Genomic DNA, 24,472 nt, shown 5'->3' with positions numbered 1-24,472 from the left:
GCTCGAAACACTGTTCCGGAATCGAAGAAAGAACCAACCGAACCATTTAGTTTATTCAGTCACTGTTTATTTACGTTTAAAAAAAGTGCTTCTTTTCAAGCGCGATTAAGTGTGGGGTCGAGAAAAAGGGGGCACTTTTGTGAATGGCAATTGTTGTGTGTTTGTGTTTGTGATCTTCTCGATCCTTTCGCCCACGGCACCGGGGAACCGCTTTATGCATCGTTGATGTTTTTCTTAATCCACGGCAGGAAGGCGGTCACCCGTGTGTACACACCCGGATACTGGCCCTTGCCGCAACCGATGCCCCACGAAACGACACCGACCTGCGTCCACTTGCCATCGTTCACCATCAGCGGACCACCCGAGTCACCCTATTTTGGGGGGAGAAAACCATCAATGAAGGACGCTAGCTGACTCGACTGCCACAGTCACGTGAACACTTACACTGCACGAATCCTTCGCCGCCTGGCCAGCGCAAAGCATCGTATCGATAATGCCACCCGGTGCGGCCGGCCCGTACTTGATGCGGCACTCATTGTTCGTCCAGATCGGTAGATTCACCTCCTGCAGGATCGCTGGCTGTGGTCCATCTATTGTGAAGATCGTGAAGCAATCGTCAGATAACAAGACACAAGATCACACCCCAAATGAGACCTACTTTCTCTCAAACTACCCCAACCGATAACGGTCGCCGTTAGGCCACTGTAAGCTCTCGTGCTGTCCGCGGCCGGCAGACAGATCGGTCGCACTTGCTTCGTAAACGGTACTGCTTGGTCCATCGTCAGGACGGCCACATCGTTGTACTGGGGGAAACAAAAGGCAAAACGTATTAGGCACTTCTTAGGATCAGCTTCAAGCTGATGGCGTGGCTTACCAACGTTCTCGAGTCGAAACCGCGATGACGGACCAGTCGCTTGACGCGCCGTTCCACGTGCTGTACCTCCGTGTTGGAGCGGATATTATGATCGCCAAGCTTCACTGACAGACGTGCCACGTCGTAGGAGCTCATACTGCAATGAAGCAGAGTAATGAAGAGAGTTTAAACAGATTAAGTTCTTTGAAGCGACATGCTCCACTTACTGGGCAACGCAATGGGCAGCTGTCAGGATGTGGATGCTATCGATCAGCGATCCACCGCAAAACTGGCGCCCATTGTTGAAGAGTCCCGCTATCCAGGGCCACTCGTTCGGGTCCGCATTGTGACCTCCGACGATTCGTTCCGTGTCCTATGGTGGGTGATTTTAGAAGGCTTTTAAGTGAGCTTTTAAGGTACTTTTGCTAAAAATTGCATACTTGCAGGGTGTTGGGGAGTATAATCTTTTGTACACGATCGTTGTCCCCAAAATACCCCGAGCAAGTGATGCAATATTGATTGATTGTCGAACCATTATCGTCCACTGCTGGTTTGTGTGAGCTAAATTATTCCAATTCTTCTCTCCACCTTCGTGAAGAACGCATTAATCGGCCACTATTTTGCGTCATTCGTGAACGTAACAGTGACAAATCTTCGATCGTTTGTCGTCGACTTACCGGATTGCCATTTTTCACGCCACAGCCAAGATTGGACGGATCGCTCACGACGACTCCGGACGAGGAGGGCGGCAGGGTGGAGATTTCCAGCGGCGGATGGGTCGGTACGGGCGGTGGCCAAACGCCGATCGGTTGGGCCGGTGGCGCCGGCGTCGGTTGATTCGGAACCTGCGGTGGACGGGGTCGGGTTGGCCAGGTGGTCGTCGGCCTTTGGGTCGGTTCGGACGCCGCAGGGTCAACGACGGACGAGACGGTGGTCGGTGCCGGTGGGCCACCGAACGCGGGCGGATGGGTGGCCGGCGTGTGGTCCGGCGGGTGGGTCGGAATTGGCGGTGGCCAGCTCGGGTAGTTGTTGTTCTTGTTGGGCGGTTTGTTGGGTTCCGAGCCGAGCCCCGTGCTGGCCGGCAGTATCACCCCTGGAACGGCCTCAATCACCGGGCTGGAGTCGATCGGTAGCGGTGTGATGGGATTGGTACAGCACACACCGAACGCTTGGCGGCCCTGCTCGTTGAAGTAGCTGCAGGTGTCGTAGTTGCCCAGCACCCACGACTCCCAGACGCTCAGATCGGGCACCTTGAAGTAGGGGTAGCACTTGCGGAACGAGGTACAAAAGCCGAGGTGGCCCTTGGCGGTTAGGCAGGGGCTGCCGTCGCCGAGCGTCTGCTTCCAGTCGGCATGCGGTACGTGCGCGTTCAGCCACACTTGGCGGGGCTGACGTGGCGGTGGTTGAGCAGCTGTTTGGGAGAGCGGAGGGGATGAAAGATGAGCCATTTTTAGTTGATTGTTTTTGTTGATGTGTTTATTTTATGCTATTAACTTCTTATTGTTTGCTTTTAATTATTTTTTCGTTATTATTATTATTATTATTATTATTATTATTATTATTATTATTATTATTATTATTATTATTATTATTATTATTATTATATAGATATGCTGCTTTAATGTGAGTTTGTCCTTTTTTCTTTTTACCTTCATGTATTTGTTTCAATTTTTCGTATCATGCTTTATTTTTTTATTCTTTTTTTCTTGTTTTATTTACTATAGTTTTTTTTATATTTTAATTGTATTTAATTACATTTGCTCCTATTTATTTGCTTCTTTTACTATTTGTACCTTTGTTCTACATCTTATCATTTAAATTACGGCAAGGACACCGTAAAACCAACTACCCCTTTTCGTCCTCTTCTGACGATATTCACCCCAAAACCGCGCCATAAATCACTGTCAAGTGTGGCGCAAGTTATTTCAACCTGTCGTCGTTCGATCGATCCACTCGCACACGTCCCAAAATCGGATGCATTTGGGGTTTGCAAAAAACAAACAAACAACCAAAAGTGCACTCCAGAACTGCAACAAAAGCACATAAACGATAAAATAAAACATCACTCGATCGATCGATCGATCGGTCGGTCGAAAACAAACCGAAGCAGAAAAAGCGTACCGAGAGATAAATATTTGATTTTCTTTGTACTCTTTTTCGCTCGCTTTTTTTTCTGTTCATTTGCTACGTTTGATTGATATTGTTGTTGCCGTTTGTTGTTTCGTAAGGTTCGTTCACACCTTCGTGGTAGCGGGAGTGGAATAAATTTGCATACCCAAACCAACCAAGTGGAGGAGCTTTTGGGGGGTGTTTTGCCGTCCGTGTGTGTAGTGTAGTGTAGTACCAGCGCCGGTCGAAAGGAGAATTAAATGCTTAATCCACCCCACCCCACTGCCCAAGTGCGGGTGGGTGAGTTAAGGGGATATAAGATCGGAAGAAATGATGATCGATCTGAGAGGTGTCCCATTTGATCGTTGAGTGGCCCGAAATATCAATCAACCGGCTACAAGCCTTCCTTTTTTGCTTTGGAGAATTGGCCATACGCCTTGAACACTTTGTGGAAGCGGGTTTTCACCAGACAAACCCGTACGATCAGTGGTGATGGTGGGTTTTGGTAGGACTGGAGCAAATAACAGAACAGGGAACGCGCTTGCCATAACCGCATGACCTTAGCACATGTTTCGGTTGTTGTTACAGCAGCTAAAAATACAACTCCCGATGGGGTCAATGCCCTCTCTACCAGTGGATCAGGTGGAGAGAAAGAGCGAAGCAAGAAGTAGATCATGTTTCATAACAGTTGAAATTAACATATTTAATGTGATCGCTAGTGTTTTTCTTGGCTACATTTGTTAAATTTTTTCAAATTTTTGTGTTTCATATTTGATTCTTATTTGATTATTATTCTGATTTCATTCCTATTTTTTCTTATGATAAAATGATGATCATACATGATCAGACGTCAACATGCGACATTGAAGATGTTTACTCAAACTATTCCTCAAATAGTATTCCTATACCACACATATCCCGTTAAAACCTTCCAATGATCAACGCGCGATCGCTCACTGTGTGAAACGATCCTCTGTTTTCTCTACTTAGTCTTGCCATCCGGAAAAATGTGCCATTTTCACACCTCACAGCTGCTTGCAGCAAATTTCTTTCTGCAGTCCACTCTTCTTCTCTTCGCCCAACTAGATAATCTTTGTGGCTCTCTCCGCTATGTATCCCATAATACCATTATTTGTAGTGCTAATGAGTGCGCCACCAGCCGCGGGAGAGTCATTTAGACCATTAAAGCAAAAACGACACCGATCGTAAATGAAGACGCTTGCACCAAACCAATAACAGTACTTTCTATGTGCTCCTGCTGCGAGCAAAATGGTTTGCAAAATAAACTCAACCCAAGAATATGGGCAAGATAAGAGGGGGTTCGTCGCTTGTACGCCGCCTTCGGCTGGTGCGTGCTGGTTGCGTTTTGCTCGGATCTGCGCGGAAGGATCGCGAGCAAGCGTTGCAATGGTGATTTCTAAAAACGGGAATAGCATGCTTGGATGGCTCTGGTGACGCTTGCGCACAGCATGACCATCCCACAAAAGGAATTTATGTGTCCCCCTTGTATCAGCCAGAGCCAAACAATCGCCATTGTGTGCCTGGGTGCGTGTGCTGGGGGCGGGTAATCAATTTTACTAGCCTCATAGCATGATGCTTTTCCTACGTTTCTTTCACTTCGCTTCGCTTCACCGATGGTCGCCTTTCATCGATGAGTGGGGAGCCCCTTTTCTAATAGAAGGATGTTAATTAAGAATTTCCTTCGCTGCTGTTGGCTACACCATTAGCGGGGCCCTGTAATTAGTTGTTAGCAGGGGCACATTAACCGATTAATGCGTTTGATGGATTGCTGCCTCTTGCTGGCGATGGGCGTGTTGCCTGGTCGAGAGAATTTATTTTACAAACGCTGGGCGATGGTGCAACGAACTGATGGACAGAAAGCTTTCTCTGTCAGTTCCGTAGCTTTTAATAACAATCCCCCGTAGATTTGTAAGTAGATTGCATACATTTAGGCTGCTAAAAAAGAAATACTTAGTGTCTTAGTATTTTTTGGTTAGTGCTTCTACAGTTTCAGATTAATTTTGATCTTCTTTTTGACGCACTTTGCACACACCGCTTAACCATAGTTTCACACAAACCTACACACACACACACACACACTCTTCATTGCCCATTCAGTGGCATGTGGCGCGTAGACCGGCCCCGGGACATTCTCGCCGAGTTTGCGTACCTGATCGGAATCGACTATGTGGCGCATGGAAAGTAATAAACACCCAGCCCACCACTGGCCTCTATGCTGCTGCTGCCCCGTTACAATTGAATTTACGCGCGCGCCATGTGGACCCGTACCCAGTCAGTCAGTAATGTAATCTGACGGTCTTTCGGTTGGCACGCGGATGACACATTTCGCAAGGTGCTGCAATCCTGGGATCGGGTACCAGGGTTTTCCCGGTTTGCCTGGCTGCTCGTTCCTCGTTCCCCCCGTGGAACTACAAGTGCCCCATTTCTCGTCCGCTTGCGCCCTTTGTCACATGTGGCCCGTGGAAAGGGACACACAGCCCGGTGCACGGCGCGGAATGTTTAATGGATTTGTTTTTGTTTGTTTTCGGGTATGGTTAAGTATCTTTCTCTTTCGTTATTTTGTCGAAAGCGGAAATTGCTGCACGATGACGTGGTCACGTTTTTCATGATGAATAATTCACCACTGTCTGTGGAGCTGTTTGCAGACGAATCTGTTACAATTTCGCACTAAACAGTGTACTACTTTTTTTTCTCTATCTTTTTCTCTCTTTTTATGTCCTTCTTCTTCATTACCGTACACTTGAGCTTCTGCTGGGGATAGAACAGGCTAAGATTCTTAGATCATGCCTTCCCCCAAAACCGGTACCTACCGGTTTGCGTTTTGCAATTGTTCTCCACCAAAGCTGTCCTCGGCCTTCTTCGGCACCATGCTCCACCAGCTCTATGTGCCTGCTTATGTGCGTGTGTGTGTGTGTGTGTGTGTGTGTGTGTGTGTGTTGAACCAGTTCTTGGTGGGTCCTGTCTTGGTGTTCCACCCAGCACCATGATCAAAATGTCAAGCCTAAATGGCACACCGTCGCTACAAGATACTACTGCATGTGTACTCGCTAGCCCGCCTGCTCCCTTCGCCCTCCCACGAGTGTGCGGAAGATCCTGATCGCCGACCAATCGCTTCTTTGTTGAGACACTTTTCAACGCCTTTGTCACGTCTTTGGTTCTCGGTGCCTGCTCGTTGTGATTAGCAAGGCGAAGAACGTTCCGACGAGAACGCTCCTGGGGACCCCAGCAGTGTGGTCCGTTTGGGCGGTGTTGCAGTGGTTCAATGCTCTTGGATAAATCAAAGCAGCAAGCAGCAAAGTGCAAAAAAAAGAAAGAACGGGCCTTGGTAAACTACGCAGTACATTTCAACGAAGCGGTTGTATGCAGTGAATCAATGCACTATTTCAGCGAGGAAGGTCTGAGATCCATCAGAGATCGTTCAAGATAAACATTGTAAGTTAGGAAACATTTTTAAATTAATCTTTTTTTTTTTAATTTAAGCATCTATCATTTATCGATCAAGTGCAGGCTAATTGCATTTGTTCGTCACAAAAAATCCTAATACAATCAATAAAGCACATTCGAAGTCACGCTCCACCTAAGGGACAAACTACAATTCCAATCATGTGCGCACTGACAGGTTCGTTTCCTTTGCCAGCGTTGAAGTCTTTTGAAGTCAGTCATTAACCAGTACCAGCATACAAGCGACGAACCCACTTTTTAAATCCAATATTTACATACTGCAGACGTATTGGCGTCACATTACCTTCAATTACAACGGTATCATCAGGCGCATTTGGCTCACTTTCATCCACACTTGCCACAGTGGCCGACAAGCACACGGCAATGGCGAAAATCACACGTACCGACGGCATTGTGCCGACGCGCCGAGTACGGCACCACAAACCACCACCACCACCACGTTCACCACCGTTAACTGTGTTCTGTGTTGCACCACTTTCACCACCACTGTAAATGCACTTGTTTATTAATCTGCTTCAAATTTGATGAATAGTTTTCGAACCAAAACTCGACACACCCGAGAACCACTGAAGAATCACTTTCAGTCTGCTCTCTCTCTCTCTCGCTCTCTCTGGTTAAAGAATCGAAAACCGCGAGCCGGAAAAGTGTCCCGCCGTGGTGGATGCTGTCCGTGACATTGACTCGCGACCGTTTGAAATTGAACTGTAATGCGGCCAGCTTATTGATGACCGTTTTATATAGACACGGGCCACCGGCCTGCCGCACAAGACACAGCACACGCACACACACCCAAGAGAATCCACGATCCACCGAGACCACCTTTCCCCGCGTCTTCCCCGTTGGACCTTTACCGACCGATCGTTCCCTGTTCTTCCCTGGGTTTGTGTGTTGGTGTGGCGGTGAGTCCCTCACTAAACTCCCCGCACTCAGGAGGAGACAGGGCAGGGGACGGGTACCCCGGGAATGTTGTGTCCCCCTGGCGGGAATGCTTCCATTCTGCTCACCCGGTCTTCTCCCGGTGTCTGCGCGTAATTCTTCGCCAGCTAGCGCACGCGTACGTAAAGGTTGTGCGAGCCAGCACCACAACTCTGCTCGCGTGCTTTGGTGCGTGTGTAATATCATCGGAGGGGGCCGAATCGAACGAAACGTCGACTTTGGCGACAACTCGTAGGGTAGCACGCGCGAACGTGTGTGGTCACGCAAGAACCGTACTGCGGGCGGTCAGGGCAGCAGAAGCCCGTCCCGTAGTAGAAGCTTACGGATCATCCACCTTACCTTACTCCCCATTATTCCGGGTGGGTTTGGTTGATGGGGATTGAAGGGTACACTGCAGGGAAGAAATGCAACGGTAAGATGAGTAAAATGGGAAAACAAATATGATAATTAGCACTTGCAAATATATGGTTATGTGAGAACATAGAAAAGCATTATACAACATTAGCAAAAAGAAATATAGGAATGACTAAACGATGATGAAAAGAGAAAACCAAAACAAATTAAAAGAAATATAAAAACAGAGTATGAGTAATTAAAAAAGGAATAAATATAATTTGATGTTGAATAGAAAACGGTTATAAAACGAAAAAAATACATAAAAACAATAGATTAATGAAAACAAAGTTTGATACTTATAATAACTAATATAGTAGTAAAAGAGTAGTAAAAAAACAGTTTTAATGCAATGTCCATCCCTGTACAAGAGCAACTCTGTGATATTTCACTTGTTTTAACCCACAAGAACACCAGAACCTTCGTCCGCCTTCACAACCCTTCTCCTTCTTCTTCTTCTCCACCTCTTCTCTAAGGCTTTGATGGTCTTTAAGCCGCCCGAAGCTCGTACGTTCGTTCCTCACTGGCCTCACGTTCAACGGCTCCAGAGCATCTGGACAACTCTGTCATTGTACCCATTTTGCCGACAGCTCTCTGCCATTTCTTTGGTTCTTCTGGGTCTTTCCTTCATGCGCTAGGGTGGTGCGGGGCGAGAAGAGCGGCACCTTGTCTCCATTGATTGGTAATTCGGCCGACTGGTAGTAGCAGTAGCCGCATCGGCAGCGGGATCTTTCGCATGTCGCATCGATCGCAAAGAATCAATTGTGCGCAAACCTGGCACCGTCACGTGTGGTGTTTGTATGTTGAAAGGGAGGAGAAGGCCTGTTTAGCAGGCCCCCAACCTTTCCCATTAGTGGAGCACGCCTAGGTGATGGTGAAGATTAGGCAAGCAGGAAAGTGTGGCCAGTGTTTTAGTGAGTCGATTTGTTGAAGGCAGGAAGAATTTTGACGAGCGAGAAGCGAAATGGAGGAAAGAAACATAGAATTAATAAATGGGTGTTTTGACTCCACGGGTCATTTTGCTAAATGGGTCAACAAGAATAGAACTGAAAAGGGAAGGAAATAACCCTAGGAAATCACAACTGGAAAGCAAGCAGAATCACTGCACTCTAACTTAACTCTATCATCTGGAATCTAATGGAAACTAACAGGATAAGTTTAAGAACTTTCTCATCCACCCAAAACCTTTACCCAATGGCGTTACAATGGATGTTTTCTTAATAAAGTTAGTGCCATTTTAGAGCTGAATAGAGTCACTATTCACGTCTTTCTGGCGATAAAAAACGATGAATCGTTGAGCATTGATCCTTCCGCCTCGAGCATAGCGCTGCAGAGAGAGTGAGAGAGAGAGAGAGTATATGGCCATCAACCAACATAGGAGTGCATAGGAGCATCGTTTGCATTACTCATCTCATTAAAATCGACCATTGTTTTCGCTCTTGCTACTGCTGGAATGAACAGGAATAGTGTCATTATTAAGCGTTGCTTCGATAAACAGACAACGGCTCGGTTGATGCTACGAAGCTTTTCTTCGTTCCTATGCGCAACATCATAGCAAGCGCTGGCTACAGGAAATCGCAACAAATCGCTAAGGAGCGTTGTCTAGCTGTAAGCTTAAAAGCTCTCTCTCGCTCTCTCTTCTAGCTAGATCGAGGTGAAAACAAAAGAGCATTAACATAAATGTGCTATAAATGTGCGATAAGTATGATTAACGGCCATACTTGGGTTATGTTTGCTGTGATAAAAATGTGTATACTTTTTAAAAGAATTAATTTTGCGCCAAGATAGTGAAATTTAGGACGCAAGATAAATTCCTCAAACCCACTGACGCAACAACCGCGACGTTTGTCGCGTTGCTGGCAAAGGTTACAACCACCATCAGCAATTGGGATTTCCTGTTCCCATCGATCGTGAGATGCGGATTAAAGCTTACCGATGGTTTGGTTTGGCGATATATGTGTATTGTTCGGAATGAACAAACAACCGGTGGGTGAGAGAGTAACTTTTTTGGAAGCTTTTGACCGAATCGGAACACGCATCAGACGCATGATCGATGCGAAAAGACCCCGTAAAGTGAGTCCTTAATACGGGAATTCCCCACAGCTTGTGCCAGATATAAAACATTGCTTTAATAACGAATTAAAATAAACTCAACCATCCAGGAAAGGTGGAAGCTTCAACGGCTTCTTTATTACAACAACATAACCGAACTTCTTAAAACGAAAAAAGAACACAACAACATACATTGCTGTGGTCCTCCACACCCTACAATCTATTGCTGCTCCTTGGGCAACAGTCGCCGGTAAGGGACGCGCAGGAAAATCTTGTTCACCAGCTCAATCATGACCGGTTCCCACACCTGCCGGGTGCCGGGCAGCATCTCCTTGTAGAACATTGGCCAGTACTGGTTGACAAACTCGAGCGCAATTTGGTCTGGAAGAGCAGAGAGAGAGAGAGAGAGAGAGAGAGAGAGAGAGAGAGAGAGCGTGGTGTGTTAAGGAAGGACTCATGATCATGATCACGCATGCATATCGACGCCAACACTTACTCAATTCCGGATCGGGGAAGAGTCCGGTGGCGTAGATCTTCATGTTGCCCACCTCCGGGCTCATGTCAAAGTCTTCGATCTCCAGGTACTGCTCACCGTCGCGCTCCTTCACGTGGCCCGACATCTTCCAGGTCGTGGTAACGTCAGCTGAAAATGGAAGTAAAGCATAATTTAGAGCTTTTTCTTACTGTAATTCCAAATCCAATCAGGGTAACTCACTCATCGTGTTGTTGAAGTAACCCTTCGACGCCAGCTTGATGCTGTTGAAGCGTCCCTCGCCCTTGAAGTAACCCTCCATCACGATCTCGGGGAAGCGCACGTCGACGGCCAGGTTCATGAACTTGTCGGTGGCGGTGGCCCGAACGTCCAGAATTTGTGCCTTTCGCATGCCGTACGTTTTGGCGTTCTTGACGTGCATGGAGGCCGCCATCTGGTTGCGCTTGTAGTCGACGTACGTGCTCTTGGACAGGAACGGATCGAGCGACGGGAAGCCGAGCGATTCAATGCCGGTCTGGAAAGTTGTAGGAGAGACGATGTGCTTTTTGTTGATTAAAAGTACTCCAAAGATAGAGATAGCACAAGTGCAAAACCGTCTAACGCCCTTTTAATGACTTAATCGCTTAATGCGAGTGTGCAAGGAAGTCAGTATCATAACATCGCATTAACCGTGAAGGATGACAACCAGTTGATCAACCTTCGTTGGCCTTCGCACTAACCGTTGAACCTTGAACTAGTGCCGCGATTGGAACTGGTTGTCTCTCTCGTTCTACCCTTCCCATTCTCCATTTACTTACGTGCATTTCCGGAAGCATGCGCTGGATGCTGTTCTTGATGCAGTTGCTCAGATCGGGACTGTCACGATAGCAGATCTCCATGAAGGCGGCTGTTTATATGTATACAGCAAGTGGAGAAGAAAGAATGAGAAATAGAATATAGTCAATGGGTCAAGGATGTGATGAGACACTGGGTGTGCAGGGTTTCTCGTTTCGCGATCACGATCATGTTATACGGTATCGAGCAAGGCAACTGCAACGATCAGTAGTTGCAATGCCCCGATTGAATGTCTATCTTCTTATCTAATTATCATGAGAACTTTACTCCCCTCCCACCTCCCTCCAGCGCTTCACAAAAATCAACTGTAGCTTCCCAAGCGTGATAAAGTGGTTTTGGAATTAAATGCCTTTTGTAGAGCGCCACCTGCAATAAATGTTGCTTCTCATCGACTTCAACAGCAAACGCTTAGATAATTACATCAAGCGCGATTGAAATGCTACACATGCACATGTTCTTACACGCCTCGCTAGGAATGATCATGCATGTGTGCGCTAATTAGAACACACACACACAATCGCGCGATGACGCGCACTTTGCTCCAAATCCACTTTTCGCATCCACCAAACATCAAAACGACGAGCAAAAAAGGAAATTTACATTATTTTGTGATTTATCATGCCTGCAGCGCTCATCATCCTCAACGCGTCCTTCATTTGACCGGTCGTCTTTTAATTGGTTCTGCTCTGGCGCTTATCTCTTTGCTACGTTTTTTAGAACCTTCTTCACCATAATTACGTAGCAGCATTCATTATTCAGGTGTTGTTTTGTGTTTGCTTTTATGACTTGCTATCTAGAAACTTTGAGCTTATTCCTTACTTTACTTCATTTGTTTCTGATCTCTTTTCTTCTTCTTCCAAAGTCAAGGTTAAATTTACAAAACTTTGTTTTTACTTTCACTATTTTTCATCTTTTTACATATTTCTTTTGTTTTTGATCAGTTTTGAAAGGTGTTTTTTTTTTAATTATATTGTTCTGTGATCACTCAGTATCTAGTTAATATGCTCATTTCAAGATATTTAGGACTACACGATCTAATAAATATCTAATTAAATACTTTTGATAACATCTTGTTAAGTTCCTCGGTGTGTTATTGGGATTTGGACTTCATCTTAGTACGGAAATGAACTACTTTTGTCACAACTTATTACAGTGAAATCACTGTAAGATGTAGTTTTTTATTCAAGATGAATTGTTTCTTTACTATTAACAATTTTACGGTGCATTTTATATCTCTGCAATATGAATGTCGCCCTTAGGCGAGTATCCATCAAGTTGCAAGCTGAATTATTGAATAACAGTTCAAACAAACAAATATTGATCAAAGGATGCCAGGTTTTTTTTTCGTGGTTTCTTGGATACTTCATAGCATAGCAGCTTCATTAGTTTTCCCTTAACATGAATATCTCCTCCAAGCTGAGCGGTCCCTTGAAGAGATTCACCTTAGAGAGAGATTTCACTATAACTTCCTCCTTGATAACTTCATTTTATTGCTAATTGATACTCTTAGTCGATCTAATTGCTTAGTCGGTTTAACGATCTACCTTTGCTCCCTAATGGGATCTATCTATCCCTAGCTCCTCTATGTGAGAAGCTGCACCACATGAGCTCCGAAACGTGCAATTAAAAGCTTCACCATAAAGACAGTAATGCCTTGTTATTGTGCACATAGCTCACTTTAATGTGGAGTTGTCACACAGTTGTCGACATGACACACATTAAACCCAAAAACCTGCACTATAATGCTTGCAATTATAAAGCTCCACACATGATTGTGCATCGCAAGCTATAGCAAATGCAATTAAATGCAGTCACTCCCACTCTGCTTGACCGTGTAAAATGAGGACACTATTTTTCGGGGGAGGGTCTTAAAGACATGCCCTCAAACTTACGCAATTCCACCTCGGGATCTACCACCATCTCGGCAGCCTCCTCCTTCTGCGGGGCGGCCATCGTACCGGCGACACATAGTGCGCCCAACAGGAGAAGCAGCTTCATGGTGTCCTTTTTTTGCAATTTGCTTCACTCGTTTTCACACACCAAAAACACACATACACACACACACACACTTGGAGGTTACGGCTGCTTGCGGCGTACAGCAGTGACTTCTATCTGAACGGTCGACCGACGAGAGTGAACGCTTTTATAGACGTTGACCGGCACATGCGGCGCAATCGAGAGCTCGCTGTGTTTTGCCTACCACCACCACCATCACCACCACCACCTCGGCTGACATCACACCATTAATGTGATATTACTGGAGAGTCATGCCAACTGGCATGAGATGTTGTATGGTGCAGGCCCCTCGATCGATCCCTTCCACCTCACCTCTCAGGCGCTGGTTGTTCTATGTTGGTTTCACTTTTCATTCGACACTGCACACCGAAGGGTTAAAGATGCGTATGAAGACGTTGAGTAGAGAGAGAGAGAGAGGACAGAGGGGAAGGGGGGGACGTTTTTGCATATCCAGTTTTCCGGTATTCCAGTTTTGATTCGTGTGAACTATGGCAAAACAATTGGCGAGCCGATTTCGGTTGATAATGCTCCAAAATGTGTCCAAAAGGTGACTCCTATAAGAAAAGTATGATCGTTTTCCATTTCGAAGGATAATCCAATAAGAAAAGTTTGCCTGTACTGTCATGTCACGCGATCGGTCGCCAGGGCAACCAATAGGGTTTGAATAATTTCATTTAAATTACGATTAAAGCTGTTACGATTATAATGGTGTTTTATAATTGGATGTTGGCTTGAGTAAATGTAACATAAATCATATTCATATAAACCACCACAGATGAATGAACCAAACCAAAGTAAAAGTTGGCTCAATTGGCTAAATACGCTGCAAACAAAGCCACTACTACAGGACGACTTCAAAATTGCAGTTGCACATGGTTCCTCTCCACTCCCCACTTTCAAAGACGCCAAGCAGAACCGGTGATCTCCATATCAACACGTCGTCGTCGTCGTTGTTGTTGGTTGTTGTTTTTTTTAGCAAAACGTTTCAAGGTTAGCGCAACCGGTTTAATGATTTTTACTCAAAAGATCAGTGCGGCACACACTCGGCCACTACCACCACCACCATGCCACGCCAAAGGAGTTTTGAGGCGCAAAGTCATTCAACTTTCCTGCTGGTTTTATTGCATAAGAGAGGGCAGGATTTGCTGCTACTGCCGCTGCTGTGATGTGCATACTTTATTCCGTAAGAATAGCTTTTCATTATTGTCGAGACGCTACTAATCTACTATCAATTCACAAGCAAATACACACAAAAATGCGCAATTACGTCGAGATCATTAGCAAGCGGCTGGTTGCATAATAATATTGACAGCAGCAGAGGCATCATCGCTATTCCGTATATTCAGTGCAAGACGCAACACACAAATTGCACCCCGTGTGTGTGTTTTGTTCGTAGACTAACAAAATTATACATCTCTCAAACGCCACCGTCTGTGGCCTGCTGTGGACGCTGTATGCACTTTAACCCTCCTGCCCTCGCTTGGCGCATCGATTGCATCACACCGGCGCATGATGAGCGAGGGGGCGCGCAATGCTCAATTTTGCTCTCTCGTTGTTTTCCTTATTTTAATTCCTCCCTGCCACTGTACACTGACACAGGGCACAGGAAATAAATCATTCGTGCATGCACACCTGCCTGGCGCATAGGATCAAGGCATGCCGGCTAGTGGCCTCGCCGAGTACTGCTGCTACACCTTGGCGGTGACATACCGGAACAACCGTTGGCGCCTCTACTACGAAACCCACGACATCATCCAATGCAAACCAGGCTGCGAACGGCGCAAGTAGGAATTAGGCCCTTCGAGATCGATCGAAAGTCGTTGAGTTGTCGCAAATCGTTCGCCAGCACAAAAAGTTAGTCGTGCGGAACAGTGGAGCTTAATGTTGCCGTAGGATGTATAGAACACAGGTATAGCTGGTGTTTGTATAATTGACCGCTTACTGTCTATGTGCTTGAACTTGACCGCCCATAAATTGCGGGAGGGCAAAGGCTCGACAGGGCCATCCTGCGTCGAGAAAGGCGTTCAAATTCAATTGCCTTGCATCGATCGTTCATTCATTGATGTTGTCGCTTTCGAACTGAAATCAAAATTAAAACAATAGAATGCAATTAGTTCATTGATTATTTGGTTTAAATTATTCGCTTACGTTACGCTTAAATCTTCCTATGATAAGCCGAACAAGATCCGGTCATGAAAAATGCACCACAACGATCGCTGTTCCCATACGCGTAATGATGCTTATCACGTGTAAATACAATTTAACATCGCTCGTTTGGAATATTCTCGTTTTTTCCCATTGAGAATCTGTTTGATGCGATTGTAAGCACGTGAGAAACGAACGATCACAATACGAACATGCTTTCTAGTTGGAATTTACTAATCTGAGCACTAAGCGAAACTACAACGCTAATCCTGTATTTGGTTGTAATTTTTCATTCGCTTTGACGTCATTTGGTACTTTTTTTTTCTTTCAAACTACAAAGGAAAGAGTCCACCGTTCATTTTTATTCCACCAATTAAGTGTTTTATTAAGAGTTGCGAGCTCGGCGAAAAGAAATTAAAAGATAGTAAAGAACGAAAGTGCAACACAGAAGCCGTACATCTCCTCATGGGATATAATCTAATTGGTACTGTAATCAGTGAACAGGGGGATGGGGGGTTCTTTTCTGTTTTCCAGTACGTATATAGAGTAGTGTAGTATGAATTGGAACATAATTTTTGTCTGCCTTGTTGTAGTACAGAGAATATTTCATGGAGTGATCGTTTACTGAGGTTTTTTTTTGTACGTCCGCAGAACTGACAACTGAATAGAACAGTTTAAATGCTGCCAAACAAAAGTGTCAGTAAGTGGGTAGTAGCACACAGTGTCGTTCGCTCGAAATTAATACTTATCGTAAATTGCCGAGAATCGTCACACACAAAAACGAATAAATGGAAAACACATATCAGAAACTTGAGATCCAATATCGCACCACGTGTTTGCAGTTGAAAAAAAAAACAAGTACTGTCTGCCAATCACCAAGCCAAAAGTGAAGGAAAAGAGGTGAATTTTTAATGCTAAGCATACTTTGTGGATCTCCAATGATCGCGCGAAAGATGAATGGAATTTTGTTAATGCATTTGCAACGGAAAATTAATATTATAATATGTATGAAAAGTTTACAGAATTTAAGATGATTTTAAACAGAATCGTATCTAATGGATTTTCTCTTCTTTTTTCTTCTATGCCACATAATTGGCCGCAGATGATGAAAATGTAAATCTCTAGATGAAGTTTTTTTTACGATACTTTCCAAGTTCAACTCCAGATGAATTGTGCTTAAACGAGGTGTGGTACACTAAATGAAGTAGTAGTAGTATATAGATGATGTAGACGTTGCGCTCTGGAACTCATTTTATGATTAAAATTAAAGAAGAAAAAGAAGAATGATGTAGAATGAAGAGAAAAATATGAATGTAAAAACAAACGCTACGATTGTGAAAAGTGCTTCCGAAATGAGAAGGAAAATAAGGGGTGGGGTGGGAAATGTACGGAATGGTTCCTTACGAGCCTAAAACGCGTGTTTCCCTTTCCAATCTCAAAAACCCCCTTCATCATCCCAGGGGCTTTCTGGGCGGAGTTTGGGGGGAGGGGGTTTCACAATTCCTTCCACCACTTGTGCGCGAACTACAACACAATTTCTTGGGTGTTGAAAAAGCCACTCAACGGAAGAAACACACACTCCCCCCTTTCCGTCTCCGAAAAGGCCTGCAAAGATGGAATGGATGGAAGAAGGGTTACGGTTTTAAAAGTGGGTAGTATTTCCAAAGAGCATACACACTGCACAACAGCGACATCTCGATCGCTTGCATTTTTCTCCTGGACGTTACACTACACAAGAATGATTCATAGTCTGAAAACTTCAGCCCTCTCGCTCTAGCTCTTTCTCCTACACACAAAACGATGCTAGAGACTTCCAATTTCGCTGTTCTTATTCCGAAATTTTCTCCTTTCTTACGAAAATTGTTATCTTTCTCTCTCTGTCTCGTTAGCTTTTCCTCAATTTTTGTTTCATCTCTCTCTCCCCTCTCCCATGATGCTGTTTATCTCTGACGTACTGCGCCGTCTGCCCCTGCCCGGTGGTGCGCGAACCTGCTCCAACCCGGACTCACACGGGGACACCACCATCTGAACAAAATGCCGAAGAATTTCGTTGGTTGGTACACTTTTGCCAGATGATGGAGAGAATGCATACACACACATACAATTACAGCTACCGTGGATCGAGGGGGGGGTACTGGTTCTTAAGACGAAGGATGGCTAACAGGATCGCAGCACGTGTGCCGCACGATGCAGCGTCCTGCACCAAAACCCAATTTTCGATCCTCGCTTCGCAACACCACATCCAACGTAGAACCGCATTCTCGTCTTGCTACATACCCACGCCACACTTCCTCTTTCCCCGGGGGCAGGAAAGAACGTATTGCAGGTAGCGCGACGGAAGCGATTCGGCGCGCTGAACGACGCGACGTACGGCGCCGCGTACGGTACCGCCCCGCTGTTTGTGTGTTTGTGTGGAGAGAGGGGGATGAAGAATTAGCTGTTTCTGCGATGTTGTCTGCTCGTTGTTGTCTGCCTCGCTGGTTTGCCCTGGTTTTCTTTTCTTTTCTTTTAGTAGTTGTTGTTCGCTGCAGAGTTTAGACCAAAGACCAACACACTCGTTCGGCCGTGGACGGTGTGGGGCGCCGGCGCTCATTTCCGCTTGTAGCTCGAGTAAAATGTGACAATCTGCTCGAACTTCACCGGAATCGCCTCCAGGATGCCGGTGAAGCTGCTACCGTTGCACAGCTTCTTCTCCTGCAGATTGTCGCCGGACAGGTAGGTGATGATGTCGTTGCCCTCGCTGTCGGCGTGGTTCGTCACGATGTGGTTACAGAACTGCACAATGTGATTGAACACTGCCCCTTCCCGATCTGGTGCGATAGTAGAAAATGAAAGAAAATGGTTCAGAGTTTTGTGAATGGCAACAGAAGCTTGCTCGTTTGCACTTACCTAACTTCTTCGGAATCTTCACCAACGGCATCGGGAGCGTTTCGTGGGCCTTCTGGGCGCGCAGGAAACGATTTCCCTTGCTAAACTCCACCTCCAACCACTTGATGGCGTTGCGTGCACCTTCGCTGTGCTTTTTCAACTCATCCAAATCACCCAAAACTGAGGTAAGAAAGAAAACAAAACAGTAGGGAGATTAATTCAGTCATTCGCGTAATTTAGTTTCCCATTTCTATCCCGTTTACTTACCCGCGTTTGGTATCAAAACGACAAACTTCTTCGACTTGATCAAATTCTTCACGATGGACGTGTACTCGGACAGACACTTCGAGTCCAGCACCAGATACGGGGTCAATACAACGTTCCCAGCTCTTTTGTTAACCTGACGACGGAGAGGAAAATGGTACAGAAAGAGTTCCACCAACCCATCTCGTCAGCAACTTACCTTCGATTCGAGCGTTTCGACCTCATTCCGTAGCCACAGCTGACCCATAATTGCGCTAATGTCGCCCTTCTCCTGCGGGCCTCCTCCCCCCCGCTTGTGTGGCTGCATTTCATCCACCGCCGCTTCATCCACGGCTCCATTCTGGGCGGTACTACCACGTGGCATCAACATTCCATTGCTGCGGTTGTGAAGATATCCCTTCTTCGTGAACAGCGTTGGGGCGGCGGCAGATTCATGCCCATCCTGCCCATAATCCTCGACCCCATTGCGAGCACCCTTCTGGCGCATCCGATTGCGCTGACGCTTGGCATCGCCGCGCGCAAGCAACAGCATATCCGCATCCTCTCCCTCGCCGATACGATCTCGCACTGCTGCCGCCCGACGTTGATGATGCTCCGCTGGTATGCGTTTCGCTTTTAACCCCCCATTAGCGCCCATCGTCGTACGGCCACTGCGCGACTGGTTGTACGAAAGCCCACGGGAACGATTGACACCATCACCACCGTCACCGTTCCAGTCGCGCTTGTTTCCACCGCGTCCGCCCAGCGCATCATCCTTGCGCTTTGGTTTGCCACCGTTCCGTTGGCCCTTCGTCGCCATCTTGTTGTTGGTGCGTCCTTTGTTGCTTCCGGGTCCGACCAGTCCGGCACGCACCCGGAACGCGCGCACCTTCGGCTGGAAGCAGTAGTCGAACTTCTTCGACTTGCACACCACAAACCCAACGTCGACCATTTTCATCAGGCGCAGGAAGCTCTCGTCCTCCCGGCTGATGGCCAGCCGGTAAGGTGTCTCCCACTGGAGACCCTCCTGCACCGCCTCGAACAGCGGGAAGCGCTTCATCGCGACGTCCTCCTGCAGCGGAATGGTGCGGCGCACGTTGAAGATCTCCTGCAGATCGGCGCGCAGCCCCGGCACGGTTATCATGTCGCGCGCAAAGTAGAACCGGTTCGTGAAGAAGTCCAGATTGAACCAGTTCAGCAGCTTCATGATGTTGTGCAGAAACTCCGGGTTCGATTGGTAGCAGTTGTGCAGCACGTCCATGTTGCACAGCAGCCAATCGAGCAGCAGCTTCAGCGAGCGCATCGTCCGCTCGCCCTGCGCGAACTCGAGCACAATGTTGGGGTCCAGCTTTTGGTAGCGCTTCTTAAACTTCAGCTGCTCCGCTGCGGGCAAATCGTCGGTGGCGCCGCTCTGCTGCTGCCCGTCGGTTTCGTTCCGCTGGTCGGGCTGGTTGCCTTCTCCCTCCGAACGATCGCGATCGTCTTCCTCCTCGCCGGAATATTCATCGTACGATCCGTAGCTGGACAGCGAAATCATATCATCTTCCTCTTCCTCCTCCTCCTCCTCCTCTTCCTGCTCTTCCTCGCTACTGTTGCTGGAGTCCGTGTCCGAGCCGTGGTTGTAGTAGTCGTCCTCGGATCCGTCCCCATCCTCGTACCGCTCTCCATCCTCCGAGTCCGTTTCGTTCGAGTAAGCCCGCCGACGACGGCGCGAATGTTTCTTCTGGCGACTGTCCGACCCTCTGCTGCTGCCATTATCGCTTCCACCACCTCTCTTCGCCCTACCAACGATCATCGACGATGCCGCTCCCTTGCCACCGTGGTTCGCCATCTCGTTCTCCTTGTTGCCGCGGCTATCCTGACTCCCAGTGCCCTCCTCCACGCCCGACGAAGACTTTTGATCCTTGGAAAACATGGCCGACCCGTTCCGAATCATGTCCCGCGCGCGATGCACCTGCTCATCATACCGCTGGTACCGGCGCAGATACATCTCCTGAAAGCGGGCATCCTCCCGGCTGTGCTCGTTCGTAAACTTCTCAAAGCTGGACGTGCACCACTGCAGCAGCTCGGAGCACAGCGCGACCAGGAACGCGTTCAAGCTGTAGATCTTGTCCGAGTTGATCAGCTTGATGCGGTGCATGCAGAAGAACAGGATCGAAACGATCTTAAACAGCATATCGTCCGTCAGATAGTACTCGTCCAGCAGCTGCCGAATGCTCAGGATCTTCTTAAACTCCAGCAGCACCGAGTGGCACAGCGCGGTAAAGTCCGTCACATCCTTGTCGTAGAAGAACACGTCCACCACCAGCAGAAAGGTGGCAATGAACTCGTCCACCAGCTGATCGTTGCCATCGACCAGCATACCGCCGCCGGCCCCGCCATTCGCCAGATCGCCCCCACTCTCCAGATGGCGAATGTTCTTCTGAAAGATCACGTTCACGTTCGTCTCGCTGCATTCGAACGGTACGGCACAGCACAGCGAGTACAGATAGTGATAGACGGCGTCCAGGTTGCCGTTCTGTCCCGCCACCAGCATGCCGAGCTGGTTCTGGGCCATCCCCACCTTCGGGTTGAGCTTGAACGCCTCCAGGTAGTACGCACGGGCGCGTTCCCGCACCTCCACCCGGCTGCCGATACCGAACTCCAGCTGATACCGGTGCAGATCGCCCAGCGCAATCAGCAGCGCGTGGATCGTCTCGAGCGCGTACGAAATCTCCTGCTTCGTGTACAGCTCCTTCTTCACCGTGGCCGCTTCATCGTCCTGCGTTTGCAGCTGCAGCAGCGCATAGCAGGACGGTTCCTCGCGCAGCGCCACCATATCGTAGTCCTCCAGCAGCGCAAAATCGACCAGATAGCGCAACGAGTCCAGGTTGAAGATCTGCGCAAAGCGCAGCACGATCGCTTTGAAGTAGTTGATGCCCTCGCAGATCAACCGATCGGCCGCCTGCAGCAGGGCGGCCCCGTTTGCCCGCCCCTTCTGGCGCTTCAGCAGGCCGATCACATCGTAGTAGCCCTTGCGCCACAGGATCTCGCGCGACTTCTGACCGACGCACTCGAAGTCTTCGAAGATGAGCTGCACGCACTGGGCGACCAGGACGCGGTGGCTGAGCTGGAAGCTGGGCTGCAGGATCGCATCCACCGTCAGGGTGGCTTTCTGTTCATCCTGCCCTTTTACCAGCGTGTAGACGGATCTGTGGAGCGAGGTAGAGACGAGAACAATTATGATCCGATATCGATTTGCAAGCTATTTTTTTCTTTCCCTTTTGGGAATGTCGTCTTTTGGCAAAGATACATTATCTCAAAGCTGAAATATTTGTTTTGTTTTGTTTTGTTTTTTTCCCCTCCCCAATCCCCACATGTTTACATGGCGCACATCTACTACTAAGCATGACTGTTTTCTTTTCGCTGCTTCGCGTTATCTTTCCACGGGGGAGCCGCCGCTTATCGTAAGCCGCAGCATTGTAACGCCCACTCAATTAAGATTAGCTTGATAATTTGCACACACTTAAAAGTGAACTATTTAGTGTTGGAGAGAAAAAATCGCTTGAGCTACTATGTGACTAAGTAAGAGTATCTTAAGGTAACCATTGTATGCTTTAAACATTTGTTTAAGAAACGAAATGAGGTTGTATGCATAAATTGTTCTCCAAAGACAACAGAATTGGCATTTCATATCGAAATAGAACGAATGAAATAGGAAAACTGCTAAATAATTTAATAAATCTAAATTTCATTCACAGCCATGCGGTTTTTAATTGCGCATCGGTCGGACACGCAGTTTAGAAAGAAATATGATGCTTCTGGGGCAAGAAACATCAAAACAAACCCCCACATTATGCTCTCGCCTTCCTTAGTAGATCGCGGCTCATGTGGACGATTGGGAAACAACAATGTCAGTGCATACGTGACGATCCGCAGGCACGCACACAAACGCACCACCAATTTCTTATCGATTTCCAACAGCAAATTTGTCGTTTTATAAACGAAATGAAGCAGCAAATCAAATGTTTTGCTACCCCCGGGGGGTTTGGTTTTTTTTGCCTCATGTGTATACGTTTCTTTTTGCTTTTGCTTTTTGTTCCTTCATTCGCCATGAGGAATCGTGTACCCCCACCACCCCCAGAAGGTGATATTGGACGGGTAGAAACAGACACAAAAAAAAACACGTTCGCTCACCAACACACACTCGCAGGCATAACGTCATCGAACACAACGAACGCGGCAGCACCATAATAAAAGCACCCGCGATGTGTTCCGCACGCGTTCGACGCTCTGTCGCAGGATGGTGAAATCGAAAAATTTCCACGCGGCTGTTCGTGCAACGACGACGCACAAGCACCGCATGGCGCTTCCCACCGGCAGGTTGCATCTCCCAAAATACTGCAATCAGCAGCACCTTGATTGATGGGATGCGCTGGATTGCATTTGATGCACCAGCACTCGCGATGCACTCGCGCCCTTAACCCTTAAGTGTCATCATCTCTCGCTCGGTGCACGCATGTGATGTTTTGGTTTGCCGTCTTACCTGAACAGTTGCTTCACGTCGTTGCTAGAATATTCCATGGCGCTTTCACCACCAAGTAGGCACAGGTTGCACTTCTGGTGAAATTCTCGTGCAAAGATCCGGAGAGGATCCCTTCCGCCAAAAAACCGACCAAAAACGCGCGTTATCCTTTTTCGCTCGTGTTTTACGAACAACTGCTGGTTACGTCGCTGAGTGTGGTTTCTTTTTTTGTCTCCTTCCTGCTGCCTGCTCGCTGCGTTCTCGCTCTATCGCACGCTCTCGCTCAAGGTTGTGTATGAGTAGGTCGTGGTGTGATGATGACGCGCTCGCGGCGTGGTACTGTTGTAGTAGCTCGTCGTACGATTCAATGTGTGTGCTTTCCTTCACAATTTGCTGCGTATCTCTGCGGCCTTCCACCAGCTGTGCCTACTTTTCAACACACTGACACGCAGCAACGACACAACGAAACTGCACTCTTTTCCTCCACGCACTCCCTTAGCCTACTGTGTGTGCCTTTCGAAAAATGATAGAGCGAGGCACAACGGCGCGATTTATTTTCAGCACCACACACACACACACGTACACTATTTCACACTACACACTATCGGATGACTGTGGCAGGCAAAAATCAATCGAATGCACTTCAAAGCAATCGCGGAATGGATCTGAGAGCTGAGCTGAGCTAACTGGCTGGCTTGATGAATGATTCCTTTCGCTTCCCGCTTTGTTGTTGTGGTTCAGGAACACGTCCCTCTGTCGCACGTTGCTCAAACGAATGCTGAACCCTTCGCACGTTCACACAGGCTGACGGTGCGTTTCCGTCAGGAGGTGCAGCCGGACAGTGCCAGCAGATTACGACGGCGGAATTCGCAAACGACGGCAGCAATAGTAGAAGCAACCAACAATGGCACGGTAGCGGTAGCAGCAGCAACAGCGGACGATGATTTCACTTGCTTCCAAGCACACGGCACGGTCACCAATGGGAACAGCATCTTCAGAGCATGGTCACCACTAGAATTCCTCATCACAAACGGGCCAGCGTGGTAGAAAGATAAAACCGCGGAAAGGGGTACTCTTTTTTGCGGGTAACACTGTGCCCAGGCACGCGTTTCGTTTTGAAAAAACGGCTTCTTCCTCTGGGGAAGAGTAGAAGCAGAATTACAGATTTCACAACACTTCGCAGTTTGGTGTGGTTTTGATAAGTGTCAGTCTCGTTTTATTCCTCGATTGAGGAAACGTCAATCCGTTTGAAGGGAGGCGCTATTTTTTGCTCGATTCATCGACGAAGCGCCATGGACGGTCGACCGAGGCACAGGTAGCATTTTTGTTCGTTATTTTAAAACTGAAATTCTAAATGGATTGCTGTTGGTGATTTAACGTTTCAAATATTTCTGTTTTTTACGGAAATTACAAACAAATATTTTTTGGGGGAAAACAATAATAACGTGCTTTTTGAATTCCCAAAAAATACAAAAAAATACCAAAATCGATCACGTCAAAGTGCTGCTCCCGTGACCGTAGGAGCTCCCACTGTGCGTTGCTG

General features: G+C 47.3%; 3 protein-coding genes across 3 annotated transcripts; all 3 read right to left on the bottom strand.

Annotated features, from left to right (window-relative positions):
- Positions 1-45: 45 nt before the first annotated feature.
- Positions 46-7,175, bottom strand: LOC121597114 (clotting factor B-like). The gene is made up of 7 exons (XM_041922652.1): positions 6,729-7,175; positions 1,531-2,264; positions 1,081-1,226; positions 875-1,010; positions 659-803; positions 445-590; positions 46-371 (listed from the first exon to the last, which is right to left on the bottom strand). Exons 1-7 carry the CDS (start codon positions 6,835-6,837, stop codon positions 213-215), a joined length of 1,575 nt encoding a protein of 524 aa, XP_041778586.1. The 5' UTR covers positions 6,838-7,175; the 3' UTR covers positions 46-212.
- Positions 7,176-9,931: 2,756 nt separating this feature from the next.
- LOC121597518 lies at positions 9,932-13,289 on the bottom strand. The gene is made up of 5 exons (XM_041923333.1): positions 13,046-13,289; positions 11,117-11,205; positions 10,542-10,833; positions 10,323-10,469; positions 9,932-10,207 (listed from the first exon to the last, which is right to left on the bottom strand). Exons 1-5 carry the CDS (start codon positions 13,149-13,151, stop codon positions 10,047-10,049), a joined length of 795 nt encoding a protein of 264 aa, XP_041779267.1. The 5' UTR covers positions 13,152-13,289; the 3' UTR covers positions 9,932-10,046.
- A 2,389-nt stretch (positions 13,290-15,678) lies between these two features.
- LOC121597415 (protein SMG5) lies at positions 15,679-24,164 on the bottom strand. Its single transcript, XM_041923149.1, has 5 exons — positions 22,951-24,164; positions 18,646-21,616; positions 18,450-18,582; positions 18,204-18,362; positions 15,679-18,124 (listed from the first exon to the last, which is right to left on the bottom strand). The coding sequence occupies exons 1-5, from the start codon at positions 22,986-22,988 to the stop codon at positions 17,904-17,906; spliced, it is 3,522 nt and encodes a 1,173-aa protein (XP_041779083.1). The 5' UTR covers positions 22,989-24,164; the 3' UTR covers positions 15,679-17,903.
- Positions 24,165-24,472: the final 308 nt, after the last annotated feature.

The sequence above is a fragment of the Anopheles merus genome, chromosome 3R, assembly GCF_017562075.2.
Source record: "Anopheles merus strain MAF chromosome 3R, AmerM5.1, whole genome shotgun sequence".
NCBI lineage: Eukaryota > Metazoa > Arthropoda > Insecta > Diptera > Culicidae > Anopheles > Anopheles merus.
Note: the sequence above shows the minus strand (reverse complement) of the source record. Positions and strands in the feature narration are given on the sequence as shown.